Here is a 21213-nt window from a genome sequence, read left to right on the forward strand (position 1 = left end):
TAAAACAGTTACCGTTGTTGTACATTTTCTTTTCAACTATAAAGTATTGAGTTCGAAGCGTCTTATGCTGACTTCTTTGGAGTTTTCATCATCTTGTTTAAAAGAACTCGCGTAAAGGTTACCAACACGAACCAAACAGATGCGTTGTGAAGAACGAAATACGCCGACAAGTTGTTAGTTGCCATAGTAATTGACAACATTGTATTAGGGATACCCAGTGGCTGCCCCTTTATTTTTGTGCTTCGCAAGCCGCTTTCCTGAGACCATCACATTCGCCCCCATTTCTCCTTTTGTAATTTAGATTGTTAGAAATACAGTGGTGGAGTGAAGAGTGAGGATTAATGACTCTAGCAACAAGTGCAAAAACAAATACAGAAAACATTTTTTTTCATACTTTTCATTGTGACTTAAACATCCAACAAACTCATCTACCTAAACTCAACCAGCCCCCACTGAGCCAGAGACACAGTCCCCGAAGTCTGGGTTTCCAAAAGGCTGGACAGCTGTAAGAATAACCCTGACTAAAAACCCCGAGTAAGCTGGATGTTCTGCTATAATATCGAAAAAAATTAATTCAAAATTATGCTTTGTTATTTGCTCTTCCACCAATGTTAACGATTCAGTCATATCAGTAGAGTTTGGTCATAAGATCGTCAAGATAGCTGTAGTTGCAATCAATAGTTGCAGGCTGTGCTTCGTTGCAAAACAAATGCTAATTTCACAAATTTCTTCGAATATATTTAATGGTTCCCATCACATTTGCAACATCAGGGAGGGCATTCAACTTGTAACAACACCAGAGGAGCGAAAAGATTGCACAGGGATGACTGCAGCTCATTCAACAGACTATAATCACACAGAGACTGACTGCATACGAAAAGCAGACGACAATCTGAAAAGGAATGTCATAGTCATAGTCATGGTCCGACTCAATTTGGTAATTTTCGTAAGGTTGAAGATCTTGGAATTATACACATGTATTAGATGTTTCATGATGGATAATTGATTGCATTATATACAAATATCACAAGATCACGAACATCAGATAGTTTTATTACTTAACCTTAAAGTGCATGTAAGTTGTAACTCTTCCAGGAACACTGTTCCCACTCCAGAGGAATTAATGATTTTCATTACTGAGCGAAACATCAGGCAGTCCAAAGTGTCTGCAGATACCGGAATTCGAACAAGCTCTCTTAATGTATACATGAACCAGTCTAGGCCGCTAAAAGCTTGCCACCAAACAGCTCTGAACGCATGAGGAGTTGAAGAAGTTCATAAGTGACAGAAACATCCGGCAGGCAAAGTTGTGTACTGAAACAGGAATTCCGGTCAGTTCACTTTCATATTACATGAATCAGAGCAAGCACAGCTCCCCACGCATTGTTTTCACAATTTCAGGCAGAAACGAAATCAACGTTATATAGAATGTCCTAATTTTCATATAGGCCAAGTACTTCAATTCTTTGGAATAGCACGCGACGAAAAATGAAAGTCTGCGAGAACCCGCAGTAGGTGTTTCGCATACATTCTCACAGTCTCTTCGAAAAATCTAAAACCTGTGATTTTGATATGTGATAACTGTTATTATGCTATACTTCTGTCATAGTTTATTCCGTGGAAAGGGCGATCTTTAAAATGCACAGGAAGGCCTTTGTGGCTGCAGATGGTAGTCTACGTGAAGAGCTATCAAAGCATCTCGGCAAAGAAACACATGCACAACGAGATCAGTTCTGTAGCTACAGTAACAGAACTAATGCCACTTGATCACAATGCATATTTTTCACATATCAAAATGAGCCAAGGCAGAAGCATACTGGCCAAGAACGGAGGAGAGCACGGCCATACACTGGTATATCTAAAGAGCTAGAGAAGAGGATACAGGAACTAAGAAAAGAGTGTTATTCTCAAAGGCCAGAGAGCTAGTGTTACGTGGCCCATATGCACTAATGGCCGACGAGACAATTTAACAAATTGGAGGCAAATGATTAGCCAGAGGGCAAGGCTAAAGAACTCCTAGAAGTGATAGACCATTTCTATCCAGAGGAATATTTGCGATTTAAGAAATATCGATTCAGTTTTGGACATCTCAATCGTCATTTCTTTAAGGGTTGGGAATAGCAGCAGCAGCTGAAAGCTGAATGAAGCAAGTTGAAATACGACATTCAGGCGCCTGTTGCCACTGTTGTCTCAGATGCCTCTGTTCTTTCCAAGTGTTTGAGGATGTGTCTGCAGACGTATCTGTGGCTTCAGGCTAGATCTGATTGGCCGCTTTCCCCAGCGGAAAGTGTTTCTGATGCGAACCCGGACAATATGCAGCAGACCGCTCATCAGTCTGGGAACAAACGAGCGATCAGACAGAGGCCTCGGTCTGCAATAAACGTAAATATTGAACAGTATGATTCTTGGATTCAAGTGCCCTTGCCGCCCTTGCCTATCTCGCAGGAGATCGACATTGAGGATTTCTCCTCTTCGTCTGTCGAGACGACTGTCTAAAAAATTTTGAAGTGACTTTAACTTTCCTTTCCCTCCGCCATGGCGTTGTCTGTTTGTACTCTTAACGTTAATGGTCCGAGGGACAAGAGTAAAGAGTATCGACTTTCGGTTTTTGGAAAAATAATGAGTGGATATATATTGTTTGCAAGAGTTACATATTTTACATATTTCGTCCGTTGCTGACTCCCAGTGCTTGTGACAGAAATGGAGCGGAACTGCAATTTCCAGTGTTGGTACAAGTAAGTCTACAATTTTTCAATCCCCTTTTTTAAAATTTCAGGTACTGAAGATCTTGGAATTATACACATTTATTCGATGTTTCACTATATCATATACAAATATCACAAGATCACGAACATCAGATAGTTTTATTACGTAACCTTAAAGTGCATGTTTCTCTTCCATGAACACTGTTTCCAGTCCAGCTGAGCTGAAGAAATTCATAAGCGAACGAAGTATCACGCAGGCAAAGTTCTCTGTTGAAACCGGCATTCCTGCCAGTTCGCTTTCATACTACCTCACAGTTTTATTACGTTACCTTAAAGTGCATGATTCTCTTCCAGGATTCCAACTCAAGAGGACTTTAAAAAATTCATCACAGAAAGAGACATCACACAGGTCCAAGTGTGCAAGGAAAAGGGAATACCAACAAGCTCCCTTTCTGTATACATAAGGCATACTAAGGGGCTTAAAGCTTCCCACCAAAGAGCTCTGCTCGTACGATTCACAAAGAAACATCACGCAGTCCAAAGTGTGCGAAGATACCGAAATTCCAACAAGCTCTCTTAATGTATACGTGAACCCGTCTAGGCCGCTAAAATCTTGCCACCAAAGAGCTCTGAACGCGTGGTTCAGAAAGGCAACATCAGCATGTAAGAAAATATTAGGGCGCACCAACATGCTTAATCATAAGAACACAGCAGGCATACAGTAAAGGCTTTTCACTGTATATCTGCTGTTTTTCAATGGTTAGCATATCTTATTACAGCTGCCACCTACACAGGGAGGTATTTTTATAGATATTTACAGAGGAGCAACATGGAGATCGGAATGCTTAGAGCGGAGAATGAAAGGTTGAGGCCAGACAACCGAGGTTGGTGTCTTCTTCTTGTAACTGCTATAGAATTCAATTCTTCAAATGAATTCTTCAGTTCAATTGAATAGGTTTTCAATTCTTGTTTTATTATTTTAAGGTTTTTCCATATTCCTTGAGGTTATCACCTACAGAGGAGTAACCTGGAGATCGGAAGGCTGAGCGGAGAACGCAAGATTGAGGGCAGAGAACTTTAGAGCTTTAACATATAGGTTGGTTACACATTTAGGGAATATTGTATAAAACATGGACCATGAGATATGCCTTTTCACTCTAGGAATAAACCTATACTGATCCGTGATTTCTAGCAAATTAGTGTATTATTTCTACTCCCAGGATGATGGGAGTCTGACGGAATTGAAATTCGTGAGCTTAATCGTTTTTTCTTAAACAGTGGTAGACTGTAGTGAGAATTATGAACTCTGACAACAAGAGCAAAAACAAATACATTTCTTTTAAATACGCTACATTATGATTTGAACATCCAACAAACTCATCTGCCTATTAAACTGGACCAGCCCCCACTGAGCCAGAGGCACAGCCCCCGAAGTCTGGGTTTCCAAGAGGCTGGACAGCTGTAAGAATAACCCTGACTAAAATAAAACGAGTAAGCTGGATGTTCTTCTATAATGTCTAAAAAAAATTAATTCTATATGATGTTTTGTTACTTGCTCTTTCACCAATGTTAGCGATTCAATCACTGGAGTTGCAACAGAAGATTGTCAAGATAGCTGCTCCTATAGTTGTAGTTGCAAGATCTGCTTCGATGAAAAAAAATGCTTATTTGGGTGACGAAAGTATGACTTGCCACCGTCGGTTACACGAGACAGCAGAGACGAGTCTCTATGTTTCTATCCAGATGATCTTCACATCTGGCTGCAGAAGCTGCAGATCATCAGATGTACAGATAATAAAAGATTCCAGTATCTCTGTGGTGTGGGAGGGTGGACTTCCAGTATTCTTCCTCAGCCGTGACAGTTTTTATGAAAGATAGGGAAAATTATTTATATCAAAGGTAGAATTGCTTTAGCCTTGGTACCATCCTCTTTGATAACGCTTATGGTGTATGAGTGAGTCTGTGAGAGAGTGTGTTCTGAAAGGATGGCACCCAGGCTAGAATTGCTACAGAGCCTAGGGACAGATGACTCAGAATGTATAGACATGTATGTATATATTGCTGCTTACTAAACAGAGAAAGCATCGAAGTTCTGCTTTAGTGTTTCAATAAAGTTTGTTGTACTTTCAAAAAAAAAAAAAATCTTCACAGTTAGTTCATGTTATTTGCAGTTCATGTCATGTGCTGTACGTTTGTAGTACAGGAAATGTACAGACACGGGCCGGGATAACACTAAGATTTGTAAATGTACTACCCAAACTGGCCAGAGGCATGTTGCGACTTGCTGCTTTGGCAGTTTAGTAAATGTTTCGCAACTCACTCATCCTGGCACCTGGGACGAACCAGAAAACGCCATAGAAATTGACCAGAATAAATGACGGTATATTCAACAAAGTAGCCTTTCTTTAGCCAGCTTGGCATGTGGCGACAGTTGGAACAGCGAGTGGTTCGAAGTACAGAACCTCGCCCGCTTCACCAAACGTAACGGCATATTTTGACTTGATTATCTTGATACAAAGATACCTTCTTATCATTTGGCTCCACATAAACAACACGGGTGACAAAACCGATGTGTTATGTTGGATGGTTCGCCAACATGTTAACACCATATGCCGTCAATATGTCAGTAATGGCCGATTCCTCAGCCATTGGATAGTACCGGCAGAGAAGATATCAGCCGCGGCCTGTCTCACAGAATTCTTTAGGCCGTGAGTATCAAAAAACGACAGGGTACAGGGTAATTCACACACCGTTCCTAACTTGAGGCATAGCAACTTCAGACACAAGACAAAAACCAGAAGGTTTGGAGAGGTCACAACATGCCAAAACACATCCCACATTCTACCAAAACACATCCCACATTCTGCCAAACAGAAAATGTCGTAGCAAATGGCGTGGTCAACTCAAAACGGCACAAATAGCAGACTTTCCTATGCAGGACTGTGTCCACAACTACATACGTGCAGACATGACATCTCACAGAGTCATTCTACACATAACACACCCAAGAACGACAATTTGCAACGGCAAAAGGACCACTAGTTAGGTCTAAATGAGGCAGCAACCTCTCGCCAGCGACCCGCTTCTGCAATTGAAGCTGGGTGGTCTGGCCGGCTGGACCACGCGACACTCTCACATATCCATCCGCCACAGATTAGTCAGAAGAAAACTGTAAAACACGAGAGAAAAACTAAACCTTATGAAACACAATTCTACAGAAATTAATGCACTTACTGAACAGATAAATCACAATCCTTAAATAATGCCGGATAGATTAAATAGGAACAGCTGTTTACTCGATGCTTTGTTATTCAGTCGCACTACTTTCTGGCGGCACTTGCGTACATCGTGTCTGAGGGGATATTCGGTGTTGTGACTCCGCGAGGCTCACTTAGGGTTTGTCGGGATGTCGCCTTCTTAGAAACACAGATATCTCTGCTTGTAGTTAACAATCATGATCAACATACCAACGGTGGAATTTTTTTTGTACATTCATATTGAGATAAACAGAAGATTATCATACTCATTGGTGCATTATTTGCGCTGTAACGTGGACAACGCCATCTCATTTCTAGGTTTGAAATAAAAACCGTGAGAAGAAGCATCCAACTAGCTATAGACAGCTCATCTTGGCACAGATTGTACTTCACAAACAGTCAAAATCCTCGGAAAAAATGCGGTTGCATACGAAATGTATAAGTCCACCATTGACCCATATATGTGATTAAGAATATACGTATTGCTCTTTGAATTTTCACTTGTTTCCCTTTTGTACATGACATTTGACACGGCCTTACACATAACTAGTGGCAGTTTAAGTAAAAAGTGTGTAGAAGTAGATTTTCTAGATAGTGTAAGTAAGTTTGATATAGTTTGTATAATATGAATCTTGGTTGAAACCTGATGATAAATTTCATACAGATGGCTATCATTATCTCCACAGCGACAGGAACCTTACTAAACGTTCTAGGAAGAATTCAAATGGGATGGTTCTTCTTTTTAAACAAAGGCTCGCGAAAGGGATATTGTAATGACAAAGTAATAATTCTTATATAACTTGGAGTAAATTGGACAATAATTTCTTTGGATTTGACAAGGATGTAACTTTGGGCTGATAATATCTCCCCCCCTGAAAAATCGCCGTTATTTGCAGTAAAATAGAACATATTATTTGAATATCTAATTGTTGACTTAGCTAAATACAACATGGGGCACATTCTACTCCTAAACTAGACAAACATCGGAAGGAAAGTCTGGGCTAGAAAGAACCTTAATGATGGCTGGCAATTATGCTAGGGAGATGTTCAAGACTTAAGACTTAATATGCAGAAATGTTGGTGGGACTTGTTGAGAAGCCTGAAGGAAAAAGTGCATTGATATAAGCTCAGATATGTGTACCGTGCAAACTGGCCAATGAATAAAATGGAAAAAGAAATGCGCCTGTATAAGGCGAAAGCAGTTGAATTGGCCAATGACATCAAAACTCACACATGGGACATATTCTACTCATCTCGACAAACAAGCATCTCATACTAGCATAACAGACTCGCATACTAGCTTATTGACAACTTCTTTCATGTGGCTTTCAGCATACTATTTTGAAGATCTTTGAAGCGTGTCAAGAAGCGTGTTGCGGATTATCAGGGACAACCCTGTCATCGAGCAGACAAGGCCAATAGCAGCATCTGTGGAAATCGGGGCCTATGATTATGTCAACATCTTGGTCAAGGTTCAGCAAATGATAAAATTTATGGTGTAAAATTGTTTGCAAAAGTAGACATTTAATTTTATTTCTTCACATTTATTGTGAACTTGTGATTATGTAAGATAGCAGGTAAGAATAGATGAGCATTTGTAATACAAACATGTTAACAGTACAAAGTGAGCATTTTTTTAACTTGCTTGTGTCGAGACTGGAAGTCTTAGTGCCCACTTAGTTTGATACGAATGATGAACACAAAATAAGGAATAGATTATAGAAAGATGTTCCATACTTGAGCATCTACATATAGTGTATCTTATAGCTTGTATCTGCTGTGTTCAGAATGTTAACACCTTTTCCATGCTAACATGTATTGGTTCAAATGTATGGGTCCCAGGCTCAAGTATGGGTCAGGAAGTGATTCTAGCTCTTTACTTTATATTTCACATGTGTAATGTACAAGTCCATTAATATCAGCACATAGACCAGTTCGCATGTGTTAACGTGTGTAGTCATCTTCGCTGTTATAGGTAATCGTTCCGAGATGAAGAACGAGACCTCACGGATTACTGTTCCAGTCAGACACATTCCTGATAAGGGCTTGTCAAGAGGACCGAGGGTACGATATTTGAAATAAGTCTTGCAGTTAACCCTTATACTTATTTTCATTAATTTCAATTCATAATCAGGTCATTCAATCAATCAAGTTCAGGCAGAAAGGGAAGTAGTAAATGTGGAAGAGCCCAGGGGTTTATGGACAACTTACAACTTCCTCAAAGTCAAAGAAGCAAAAGACCACGAAGATTCTAGCCTCCAAGACTACCATAACAAGATTGAGTGATCGGCACCACATGTGGAGAAGGGGGAAGTGCAACAAGGGGGAATTGCATTCAGGACCATGACAATGCGAGGGCAATGAGGGCAATATTGTATGCCACTACCAAGGCCAGAATGACAACCTCCCTTGTTTTGCACACACATTGAATCTTACTGCCCAAAATATGCTTAATGTGAAAGGCGAGATCTCAGATGTCTTCAGGTAATTTTATGCGGGACTGTTTGCGAAAGAGCCAGCCAGCCCATTTCTCACTTGGATCATGAAGGGTTTCCGAATAAAGGCCAGCTGAGTTGGAATGAGTGCCACTTTAATTACCGACTAAGTAGCGCATATTGTAAAGTGTGTGAGACTGAATGGGAGATGGAGGAGTCCCTCAGTGTACGAGATATATGGTGATCCCTCATGAACCCTATCAGAATGCTCACCAGGATGCACAGCCTCGTGACGTTAGGAATGCCTTAACTCAGTTCTTCGCAGAAATTCGCACAACAGCAGAATGCTTGATTTGTTTATTTCCATGTACCTGTGTTACTTATAGGTTTGACACCAATTCAGAACATACGACCACGCAAAAAAACTACTGCGCCAATTAAAGAGCATGTATGCGCAATCCTACCGCACAGGAACCTGAAGATTTTCTACAGATGGAAACAGCACCTCCTTGACAGTCAGAAGCTGTATCTTTCTACGATACAGCGAATTGTCAGAAGAACAAGTTCAAGCACTGGAGACTATCATTGGTCCATGGCCCGAAAAGTCGCGGAAAAATAAAGAACAGCATTTTCAGGTGGAGGTACGGTAGAGGTGGCGGCCGTCAACACACCATAATATCATGCAACATTACTGTATATGCCCGCACGACCAATCTCTTCTCAAACATATTTTGTTGTTTTTGTAATGATTCATTGTTCATATTTTCTATAAGTACCTTTCGTTATTCCTAATAATCATTACTCTGTAACTCCTGTTCATTCCGAAGTGTTATAATTTAACAGTTACCGTTGTTGTACATTTCACTTTCATTGATAATAATAATAAAGTAGTCTGTTTTGCTGGCATTCATCTTTTTTTATGAGGAGCACCTGAAATTCTTTCCTTTTACCTAATTTGTTTGGTTGGGTGCTCAACTTTCCAAAAAAATGAACTTTCGAGCCCTGTATCGAATTGGTCTTTTTCTATCTTATTCCAGAAGGAACATGTGTCGTTAAGCATGCGTGTACACAGAACAGTGGCAGACTTGAGCCTGCGCTGTTTCCAGGAGCCTGACGGCATCATGAAGCAGTGGATGGATGGCAAGTTATTTCCGAACCAGGCATGAACGAATGTAACGCAATATCTGCTTGCAGACCTGAGGGGAGTAGCTAAGGAGGACGCATACAACATCCTCCTAAGCTTCAATCAGACGGATATCGATCAGTGCGAGTTAAGGAGGCGATGCCAGGAGGCCGAGGTGAGATCTACCAAGCCTCGAAGTCACATGTTTTTCCTTGTTTGCGGAAAGGTGGGCCCGATAAGTTGTGAACTGGGGGGATAGACTTATGGACGGCCTTAGTTGAAGAGAATTCCTGTATGAAAATATTGTGCCGTTGTCTTGATAAGTTAACACTAGAAGACCAAGACATTGCCTTTTGTTTACACTAATTCAGGACAAAACGTGTATGTGTAGCTGAAAGATTAACGCTTCAGACCTGTTATAATATACTCTTGTTCCTCTACGAAGGCTCATTAGTACAAGCTAATTTTGCTGTTTTAGTTTATCTTTTTAAAACGAAATCTTAAATGGTATAGAGGTAATTTTGTGTGATGAATTTATAACCAGAAAAGACATGTGATGAATTATCTGTCATTACAGTCCTACAGTCACAGCAACATCCAGGAGTGCAAACAGACACTGCCCCTACAACCTGCGTAGGAGATGAAGGTTCAGACATTTGGTTCCGTTATTACATGAACTCTGTTAGATTCTTCTGGATTATCATACAGTAAAATACAGGATATTTCTAGCTATATAGCTTTAGGCTACACCAAGTAATTTTTATGGATGACGTCCGCGCGCGCATTGATTTTGGTCTGTTCCCAGAAAAAAAACAAGAAATTCCGCTGCCTGTAACTATGACCAAAGAGGTCCTTTTTAATATACTGTGTTTCTGTAGGCCTGCAAAATCAATGGAATATGGAAAGAAACAGGACAGGACAACAACTGCTGTTCAACTTCAACTGATTTATTCAAATTATTGCTGTTTTCCTGATGAATAAAAGAATTGTTAGTTGTTACACTGTGTTCTCTCATTCAATTTGTGTCCTAACATGCGTCGTCGACTATGATATTTCAAATCTGGACATCTTGTTTTTTTCGGCCCTTCTTGTTTTTTTCGGCCCTTCTTGTTTTTTTTTCGCGCTCTCGCATTAGATGTTGGGTCTACAAAGGACGTCATCCATAAAAATTACTTGGTGCAGCCTAATCGTAGCAGGCACACTGCACTTCAATGTTGAGCATTGTCAGTAAATCATTGATTCTACGTAGCCTGTTATTTGTTATCCTGAATGCATACGGTACATGACAAATTATTCCTGTCACGAAGTCGAACCCCAGATTGCCCAAATGGAGCTAATCTGGAATCCAGTCTATATCGTTGTTAGTTTATTTATAATTTTTTTATTCATTTATTTGTTAGGCCATGTGCTCTACGGGGTAGAAGGAGCCTTCCACTGCCGAGGTATCTTTGGCAGCGGCAAGCGCCTTCTGCCCCGCAGAGCACCCGGGCTAATGACGATATAGACTTGATTCCAGGAGGTTTAGACTATGGAGCGTACAGTTGTGTCAAATCTATGTTCACAGAATAGCTTACCCGGGGCACCCCATGAATATACCTTCCAAATAGCAGAACAATCCAATGCCCTCCGGAATTGAACCCTACCTGGACCGCCCCATGCAGACCCTCTTTCAGTACTGTTGGGATTGAAGATGTATACTTTTGTATATATACATATACATGTACTTGTATATGTATTTTTGTCCTACATCAATTCATGTACCATATACATGTACATGTATCAGTTTTCAGAATGGAGGTTCTGGGTGAGTTTGACCCAGCCCTGCCCATGGGTGCACACTACTGTAGTAACCAGCTCACCGCGGAGGAGTACGAAAAACAGGGGTCAGAGGCCACCAGACAGGCACTGCTGGTAAAACTCTTTCTTTTCTGATCTGATTAACCACACAACACGCCTCTTTTACACCCAAACAACGTTTTATGCATGATTCAAGTTATAAAAGATTAAAAGATGTAATCCTTCCCTTGAGTGTAGAGAGTCACTTGCAGACAAATAGGTATGTACATGTATTTCTAAGTTGCATACTGTAATTCTTGTTTCTTTTTCTGTAACTTTATGTTCACTGTTTTCACGGTCACCAAGAAGATTAGATTCAACAGGGCTCCGTCTTCCAATTTATTGTAATTTTCTGTCATGTAACTCATGTTCATCAGCACTCCCTTTGGTCCATTGCAGGAACTGCAGGAGGCAATGAAGCAGAACCCTGAGCTGTACAGACAGGTTCTGGGAAAGAAGAGAATAGATGAGGGAAATGTCTTCTCAAAACTCAAGGTTCGTATGCTCTATGTATCATCAGTTGTATTTATCTTTTGCAGCTGTAATTAATAACATTTATAAGCCTCTTCCTTCATCACACATAGTACCATACATTTTAGGTGACCAGTTTTGTGAAACATTTAGCACTACAGACCTCTACATAAAAATAATTGTATTATGCTTTATAATATAAGTGGTGTTATAAGTGGCACAGATGTTGGCTAATTCTTGTTTTTCCCTGCATTAACCAGGGAAAGTTGATGACTGCTGTGAAGGGTGATGAATATGGGAAGGAGAAAGTGACAGAGTTGGAAAGTCATGTGAAGATGGCTGAGCTGCATGAGGAGATGTTCAAAGTGTTTGAATATGCACAAGGTAAAAATTGTTTAACACAGATCATATCCTTGTCATTATAAGCATTGCATATACTTTCTGTAATGGATAACAAAGTTCTTTGAACAAAACCAAAGAGTTTAAATCTAGCCGGTATTTTGGTGCCTTCCTGTCACCTTCCTTAGGGCAAGGACATTATATACTAAGTAATGTCCTTTCTTAGGGCAACGTGCTGACTGTTCCACTTTACACTGTAGCTAGGTGTTGCTACTGCAGCACAAAGAAAGCCAGTATTGCCCCAAGGAAGGTGGCGGACTGTCACTGAAATGTCATCTAGTTATCAACATTTAGGTTGTGTACAAAAAAATGTTTTTCAGTGATTTACCAACCTGATGAAACTATTCACGGGCATAACATGTAATATATGGCCGGTTATCAAAGTGAAATACAAAGTCACATTTCACATACACCAGGGCTCGAAATTCATTTTTGGAAATAGGTGCACTGGTGCACCCAACCAAAAAAATTAGGTGCACAGAAAGAATTTTGGGTGCACCACAAAATAAAGTTGAAACTTCAAACTTTCAAACCAGTAATACATCAAAGAAAGTACAACTGTTGCAAAAGGTTATTTTGCTTTTTCTGATACTTATATTTCAAGAATATCCTCCCATATAGTGTACAATAGTACCTTTACCCTATAGCCTACAAAAATATTTAGGTGCACCAGTGCACCCACAGTCAAAAATTAGGTGCACAGCTCCAATTTTGGGTGCACACAGGTGCGCATGCACCCAGCATTTCGAGCCCTGTACACTGTACAGTAGTGAAATAACACTTGATACGATGGATTACAAAATGATGGGTTATGCACATTGGGAGGAAAATTTAGATCCAACTGTTGATAGATCATTTGTATTTTTCAGAGGAAAGGACCATGACTAGAAAGTCAAAGAGACTGGCAGAAAAAAGAGCGAAGAAAGAGCAGCCTGCCACCCCGGATAAGTGTTCCTCTGGGGAGGGGGATACCTACACCACACCACCCCAGTTTGTCCCCCCACCCCCTCCACCATACCCCCCTCCTGTGGCTACACCCATGGCACTCAGGGAGAGAACCAACATGCAGTCAACTTCTGCACCTGCTGCAAAGAAAAAGACATCTGACAAGAATGGGTATGTACATTCTATGATTTAATCACAGGTTAGCGATGTGTGCTAGCTACATACAAATTACAATACAATACAAATACAATACCACTGTGTATTAACTTTTAGATTTGCTAAAAGTAAAAGTAAAAGCATCATGCTTCCTAAAAAATTTTCTTCTTTTATCATGATCCTGAATTGCGTTGAAACTTAATGCTAGTAGTGCAATTCGGCTTCGCTACGGCTCATATTTTTAGCCAGGCACACATGTCAGCACTTACCTTCTTGATTAGTGTGAATGTTCTTTTATGTGCAGAGGTTTGATGCCTAAGGCTAACGCCTAAAGCTCCAGCATACGAGGCTTCAGGCTTTACATCACCATCTGAAATGACAAATGCAATCCCTTACAACATGTCTGTGCCGGGGCCGACCCTGGGATCAAACCCCTGCCCACGGATCCACAAATTTGATCCATATGGCAAAACAGGAATATTCATAAAAGAATTTCATATACAGTATTGGTCTGCAGCTTAACCCTTTCTTGCTATTGTCCAGGCTTATGCATGGCTCCACCACCTCCATCAACAGTGTCCACTCTGAACTGCTTGCCTCCAACCAGATGCTTCGGCTCAGACCAACTAGGGTTAAACGGTATGTAGTTCTTTCTCAGTTGACATAACACAATACTAGTAATGGGTATTAATGATTAACCATGGCATTTTAACACCACCACTGCTGCAATATGACTTTGGACAGATTTTTGTGCCTTTCAGTCCAAGCAGTTTTACACATTTGGTATCCCTTTTCCCTTTTTCTAATTAGCACGAATCACAAAGTTGTTTGCAGAAACTTGCTCGTTGGTAAGCAGACAAAATCTAATATGGCTGGCAAATAAGGTACTTAGTCGGGATAAAATTCTAACCATTTCAGAAAAACGCATCAATATTCACTGGTATTCATCTGCATATATTGGTGTAGGGATAACATCAATTGTTTCTCAGATTTCATACAATGTTGCTGCACTTCTCACCCAGATCTCCAGGTGGCACCCCGTACTACCGCCCCAGACACGCCCGCCAAAAGCTGAAGGCTGTGGAGATGTCGTATGACAGCATCGGCAGCTTCAACCTCAGCAGCCCCTTCAGCCTCTTCAACTGCTCCCTGCTGCAGAAATTCCGCAATGCCCGCAGTCCGGCCAGTCCTGCAGACCACCAGCAGACTGCAGAATCCCCACACAGCCCTGCTAACTTCTCTCCCTGAACCTTAAAGTGGACGGTTATGATCTCCAAGCAGATCTATTGGTTGCAAAGACCGTATCCAACTGGCAAAAGGGGTTTTAATCGCCTCCTCTTGCCAGTCGAATATAGTCTTTGCCACAGATAGATCTGCTAGGACCTAAAAAAAAAAGCTTTGACCAAAAAACGTCCTTACACAACTTTTTCTGTTTTATTTTGTTTATTCGAGTGCAACCTCTGTTAACATTAATCTGCCGGTTTACAAAAAAACGTTGTTGTACAACTTTTTATGTTTTATTTTGCTCATTCAAATGTTTAAACTACATTATCATTTATCTGCCAGGTTCCATAAATCCGCCACTCAACAGTGGGATTGAGAGATCTCTTGTGCATAACCCCCCAGGTATGCACAGCTTAGATATAAAGGAGTGCATTATACTGGGGAACATTGGGTTGGAGATCTGTTTGGACATGTCTTTTCAGGGTGGCGGAATTATGTACCCTTGTGGAATTATGTTATTACAGTATATGTTAAATCTATAACTTAGCGATACATTCCTAATTTTGTTGAGCCTGGCATCCAGTCTATCATTGTTGGGACAGAAGGGGTTTTCTGCCGCCAAGGTAATGTTTGGCGCCCAGTAGGAGTTGAACTGGCCACGACGAGGCCCATAACAACTACCGCATAAAAAAACCACTGAGTGCAAATGATTACCCCAGCGGCATAGAGCTCTGTCTGTCCCAAACAAACCTTGGCCTAGCGACGATAGACTGGATTATAGGTTAGATTTTGTTCATTCTAATAACATCTCACTCAGGTTAAACTTGACATCATTCCAAAAACTGAAGACAACTTCATGTAATGTTTTCACTGTAAATATGTTCAAAACATAGCAATCTTTAGCCAAGAGGTATAGAAGGAAAAGATGATAAGAAGATTATATTTTTCAACTAAATTTTAGAAGAAACCACAAGTTCTGATCATGTCAAAAGTGGAAAAATAGTGCTAAAAGTGGAGATAGAATTTATGTTAGTTGCAGGTAGATGTATTTCTGTCTCATTGTAAGCCAAAAGCATTGTTTAAAAAATCTCCCGGTAATGGCTTTCGCTTGTTTTACCCTTGATGCTATGATGTTCCTCCAGTAATACTGGCATATATGATAAGATTATTAGTTTAACTGTTAAACGTTACATATGTCTTCTATATTTGTGTATCTAATAGATCTGAATACCATACACATGTAACATGACACCAAAGAAACTAGCAATATAGCCTTCTACCAAGTATGTAAAACAATATACCCAAAAAATCAGATAACGCTGTAACCTCAACATTGTAGTCCTCTTTATTCTAGGTATCGGTAGATCACTTATTTTGTCCTAAACTCCAGAAGGCGGTGTTATTTTCCACTAGATTATGTATCAATCAATACATAATCAGCCGACTTTGTACAGAATTCCGCTTGTGGTGAATTACACAAGGTGTGCTTTTTAAAACAATATGATACTCACTAAACCCCTGCAGACCCTACCAGTGTATTCCCTATGCATAAACATACATTTTTAAACTTGGATATTTTCGGCGTAAATGAGGGTGGTTAAGCACAATAAGAAGGCCAATTGATAATAAGATATAAAAGAACACATAGCAAGACGAGTTTTTCTTAACCACCCTGACATTCTTTTTGTAATCTAACTTTTGTCAGGCATTGTCAGGCACATTATAAAAAACACATAGGCTGTGGGTCACCTGGGGGATTTGGTAGACTACTGAATGCTTTTGGATGGGCACGGGACTAGTGTGTACTTTATCGTATACTGTAAAAAATGTTCATTTCTACTTCCTAAAATTATCATCTATTGGAAAGTAACTCCTCCCTCTAGGGTTTAGGACTCATTTAAATGAAGCAATAACAGTTTTTGTAGCATTTTACCAAGAAGTAAGCACATAAATCTTAACATTTCCATCTATTTAACAAGCAGAATAGATCCATGTACATGTATAAAACTATATGGAGTTCATCTTTAAGTACATAAACTTACACTTGTATAAAAGAGCTTGCATATTCAAATGTAGTTGTCCATTATTTTGATTATTTTTGATTGTTCATTTGGCCTTTTTTTTAAATCTACACTTTAAACAGTTTAATTAAATTCTTACACACATTTTTAAAGCATAGAGTAACCTTAATCAATTGATATGACTTGCTTTTCTTAACAGTTACCGAAAATTCATTTTTCCTGGAATAAATCACCTGCAAGGATAACGAACCCTAGCATACAAAACAAGAAAATGAATTACACTCTTGGATGAGTGATACAGATATCTTGACTAAAACAATGCTTTTCATCAGGACTAATTGTACAAGGAAAGAAGGCACAGTGGAAAGAAATGAAGAAAGACTGAATGCAGCCAGAGGCTGTTTCCACAACCTCTGAGCCGCAGAACACAGTGAATCATCATCATCAATTGTACAAACTAAAAATCATCCATATCATTGTCTACTAGGTTGTCTATATTTGTTCCTAAGGCTGCACCAAGTAATTTTTATGGATGACGTCCGCGCGCGCATTGATTTTGGTCTGTTCCCAGAAAAAAAACAAGAAATTACGCTTCCTGTAACTATGACCAAAGAGTTACGACAGTGCCGCAAATCGTCAGATTAACGTAAAACTCGTCCCGCGAAATGCATAAATAAACGCCTAAGGCTATTGGCAGGATCATCCTGTCAGCAGTAGAAAAAAATGCACTGCTGACAGGATGATCCTGACAGCAGTGGGATATGGAAAGAAACAGGACAGGACAACAACTGCTGTTCAACTTCAATTGATTTATTCAAATTATTGCTGTTTTCATGATGAATAAAAGCATTGTTAGTTGTTACACTGTGTTCTCTCATTCAATTTGTGTCCTAACATGTGTCGTCGACTATAATATTTCAAATCTAGGCATCTTGTTTTTTTCGGCCCGTCTTGTTTTTTTTCGCGCTCTCGCATTAGATTTAGGGTCTCCAAAGGACGTCATCCATAAAAAATACTTGGTGCAGCCTTAAGCTAAATATCGGATTTTACTTGTGGTGTGGGACATGTACACTCAGTATCCTAAATACCAACATATGTCATTTATTATCCGATGAAATTGCGCAGAGATGACTGCAGCTTTTTCGACCGACTCACATGGGCAAAAGAAAATCGGGGTGGGAGCCATACATTTAAGAGGTGATTGCTGATATGGTATTTCGATACAAGTATCACTATTCATAGGAGATTTCCAAGTCTTGTTTGAGGCTGGCAAATGCATTTATCTTTCTGTGCTACTAGCATAACTTTATCTAGAGACTTCTGATACATCAGAAAAATATCATTGAAAGTTACCGTTATTGGATCTGATTAGAATAAAATACGAATAACTTTCCTCTTATAACGTGAATGATCTGAGAATTCTTCCATTCCTATCTTTAACAAAATGGCTGAAATATGTCTTTTCCAGAAGCATCAGCCCCTTTTGCAGTATAACCAGATGGATAATAACGCTAAGAACAGCTACTTGGTGGATACTTGCTTATTGCTGTGCACTTGCGCATCTTAACATTGTGAAGAACGTATGGTTGTTGTACTTCATTTTCTTTATATGGCTTGATCACATAGTTCTGTGCCTACATATCAATTCAATGACGACATTGTGCTAGGTCTTTAGTACTCGGTCTTTGTTTGACCTACCCACGCATTGCCCACTGGTTATTGTGTATTATACATTGATAACTGAAGAACTGAGGCCTGGCCACAGGCCAAACATCCACTTGGAAAGCAAGGTGCACAACTGACAACTAACTGCTGGCCCATCTCAAGGCAAAGGGGAAGGATGCGGAAATGCTATTATCAACTGCAGGCATGTACCTGGCATCATATATATATTTTCACTATCAGGTAGCAAGCAACACTTGACATTTTCAGTTTAAAAATGTATCCGTTACTCTGGCTTTCTTCACCTTGCACACAGAACAACACTAGACCAATACAGTTCCCAGAATCCACCATTGGCTTTAATCGAGATACTCAGTAAATGTAGACAGGAGGCAAAGTTGGACGACCTGTCGGATTGAAAAAAAAAGCATTGGTCTTTGACAAGATGAAGGTGAAGTCAACTTTCAGGTACTCTTTATTAAGTCAACGGGAGAGTTGATTGGCTTGACTGACCTTCAAAGTATCAACGAAAAAATTTAGAGCTTCGAAGCAAGGATGCAGCCCAAATAGCCCAGATCTGGTGACAGTACGTGACACACTTCATGGCATGTGTGATGAGGGGGCTTTTCACAAGCCCGGAGTTCGTGTTTGCCTATTATCCATGTAGGAACTTCACCAGCGAACATCTCTTTTGCGCCATCAAGCCAAACAAAATGTTTTTGAAATAACGTCTATGACCCTTGCTAAAAAGTAGTAGTTTGTTTAAGCTAAAACAATCTTTCCCTTTACCACCTGCAAGTGGCTACGGCCTAGGAACAGTGGTAACTTGCTTGAATGCCCCGCCTATCTGAGCGAAGGATCCATAAAGGCGGCCCTTTCACAGTATGGCGGAGTCATTTCTGTGAAGTATCCGACCTACCCACCACCCCCTTTCGATAACATCATGATGTGCTGAGGTTGCATTCATCGAGAAAGAAGACCCTTAATTTAACGAATTTGGCACAGTGCAGGACAGCCAACCCATGCGAATCAAGGGTTCTCTTACATCCTAAACGTCACAAGACAGTACCGAATGAAGATGACTAAGCATATTCCCAACTTCATCCGGATTGGAAGTGAACTGGTGACCACCAGGTACAACGGGGAGAGGCAGTACCGGATTGAGCTTGCTAGAGCTCAAACGGTAGGAGGGTCGGAAACAGTATTGTTATTGTTCCGGTAAAATATCTAGGCAAGGAAAAATCATGCAAAACTGTGGCAAGAAGGGGCATCTGTTTGTAGAATGCCCTCTCGATACGTGTGCCCCTTGTTTTCAACTTGGACATAAATCTCAAAATCATCAAAATGCTGTCACATGTTCTGTATGTGGTGTTCAGGGCCATGTTCATCTGGCGTGTCCTAAATCATTTGCCCATGTAGCGGCTACTGGTAGCATTGTGTCTCTGCAGGCGTGTTTGTTACGGAACCGGAGACTACCTCAGTAACTGAGGGTGGTCCCGATAAAACCGAAACCGTTCTCATACCAAAACTAGTATCGAACCTGAAATTATATCCCAAACTGGACCTGAACCCAAGATTGGGATTAAACCCGATCTGGATATCCAACCCATTACTCCGGATTTAAATGAATCTGACACAAATTGTAGGAATAGCGCACCAAAATATTGGCAGTTTCCATGTGAGAATGACTATTCGTGACCATTCCTTTGTGAATAGATATAGTGCTTACATTAGTTGAATTAGTACTGTAAGATTTAAGAATCTGATTTTCAATAATAACACTTCGTTTTGGATACAATCCAGCATGAACGTTCTGTTGGATACGGTGTATGCCAAAAAACACTGCAGGACCAAAGCAGTAACGTGTCCTTTGTGCAGGGAGGGAACCCATGACACTGAGTGAAGTTAGGACAACAATACCAACAGGAACTTGAAAACTGGTGGTGGCCAAGTGTACTATTTCTAAAAGGTCTAGGCCATTCCAGTCCTTGCATAGCTGTGTCCATTGCCAGTAATATTTTTCACTGTATTTAACTAACTTGAATGATATGAATCTGCCAATAATAATTCAAGATGGGGCGATAACTAGTTCTTGAGCTTAATATTGTTTTTGTTCTTTTCAAAACACAGTAGTGGAGTGTAGGGTGAGAATTGTTGAATCTAGCAACAAGAGCAAAAACAAATACAAAAACACATTTTTTCATACACTTCATTGTGACTTAAACATCCAACAAACTCATCTACCTAGACTGAACCAGCCCCCACTGAGCCAGAGACACAGTCCCCGAAGTCTGGGTTTCCAAGAGGCTGGACAGCTGTAAGAATAACCCTGACTAAAAGCCCCGAGGAAGCTGGATGCTCTGCTATAATATCTAAAAAATTAATTCAAAATTATGCTTTGTTATTTGCTCTTTCACCAATGTTAACGATTCAGTCATATCAGTGGAGTTTGTTTAGAATATTGTCAAGATAGCTGTAGTTGCAATCAATAGTTGCAGGCTGTGCTTCGTTGCAAGAAAACGCTTATTTGGGCGACGAAAGTATGAATCGCCGCCGTCGGTTACACTAGATGGCAGAAATCATTTTCTCTATATTTTTTATCTAGATGATCTTCACAGCTAGTTCATGTTATTTGCAGTTCATCTCAGGTGCTGTACGTTTGTTGTAGAGGAATTGCACAGACAGGGGCCGGGAGAACAAAGATTGCTAAATGTACTACCCAGATGCAAGTTGCGACTTGCTGCTCTGGCACTTACAGTACATGTTTCGCAATTCACTCATTCTGGCACCTGGGACGAACCAGAAAACGCCATAGAAATTGACCAGAATAAATGACGGTATATTCAACAAAGTAGCCTTTCTTTAGCCAGCTTGGCAAGTGGCGACAGTTGGAACAGCGAGTGGTTCGAAGTACAGAACCTCGCCCGCTTCACCAAACGTAACGGCATATTTTGACTTGATTATCTTGATACAAAGATA

General features: G+C 40.3%; 1 protein-coding gene across 1 annotated transcript; it reads left to right on the forward strand.

Moving 5' to 3' along the window:
• The first annotated feature begins 10255 nt into the window (after window positions 1-10255).
• LOC136436174 (uncharacterized) lies at window positions 10256-15882 on the forward strand. The gene is made up of 6 exons (XM_066429951.1): window positions 10256-11431; window positions 11756-11851; window positions 12088-12211; window positions 13096-13342; window positions 13871-13966; window positions 14350-15882. Exons 1-6 carry the CDS (start codon window positions 11276-11278, stop codon window positions 14573-14575), a joined length of 945 nt encoding a protein of 314 aa, XP_066286048.1. The 5' UTR covers window positions 10256-11275; the 3' UTR covers window positions 14576-15882.
• The last annotated feature ends 5331 nt before the right edge of the window (window positions 15883-21213 follow it).

Source organism: Branchiostoma lanceolatum, chromosome 6, assembly GCF_035083965.1.
Source record: "Branchiostoma lanceolatum isolate klBraLanc5 chromosome 6, klBraLanc5.hap2, whole genome shotgun sequence".
Taxonomy (NCBI): domain Eukaryota; kingdom Metazoa; phylum Chordata; class Leptocardii; order Amphioxiformes; family Branchiostomatidae; genus Branchiostoma; species Branchiostoma lanceolatum.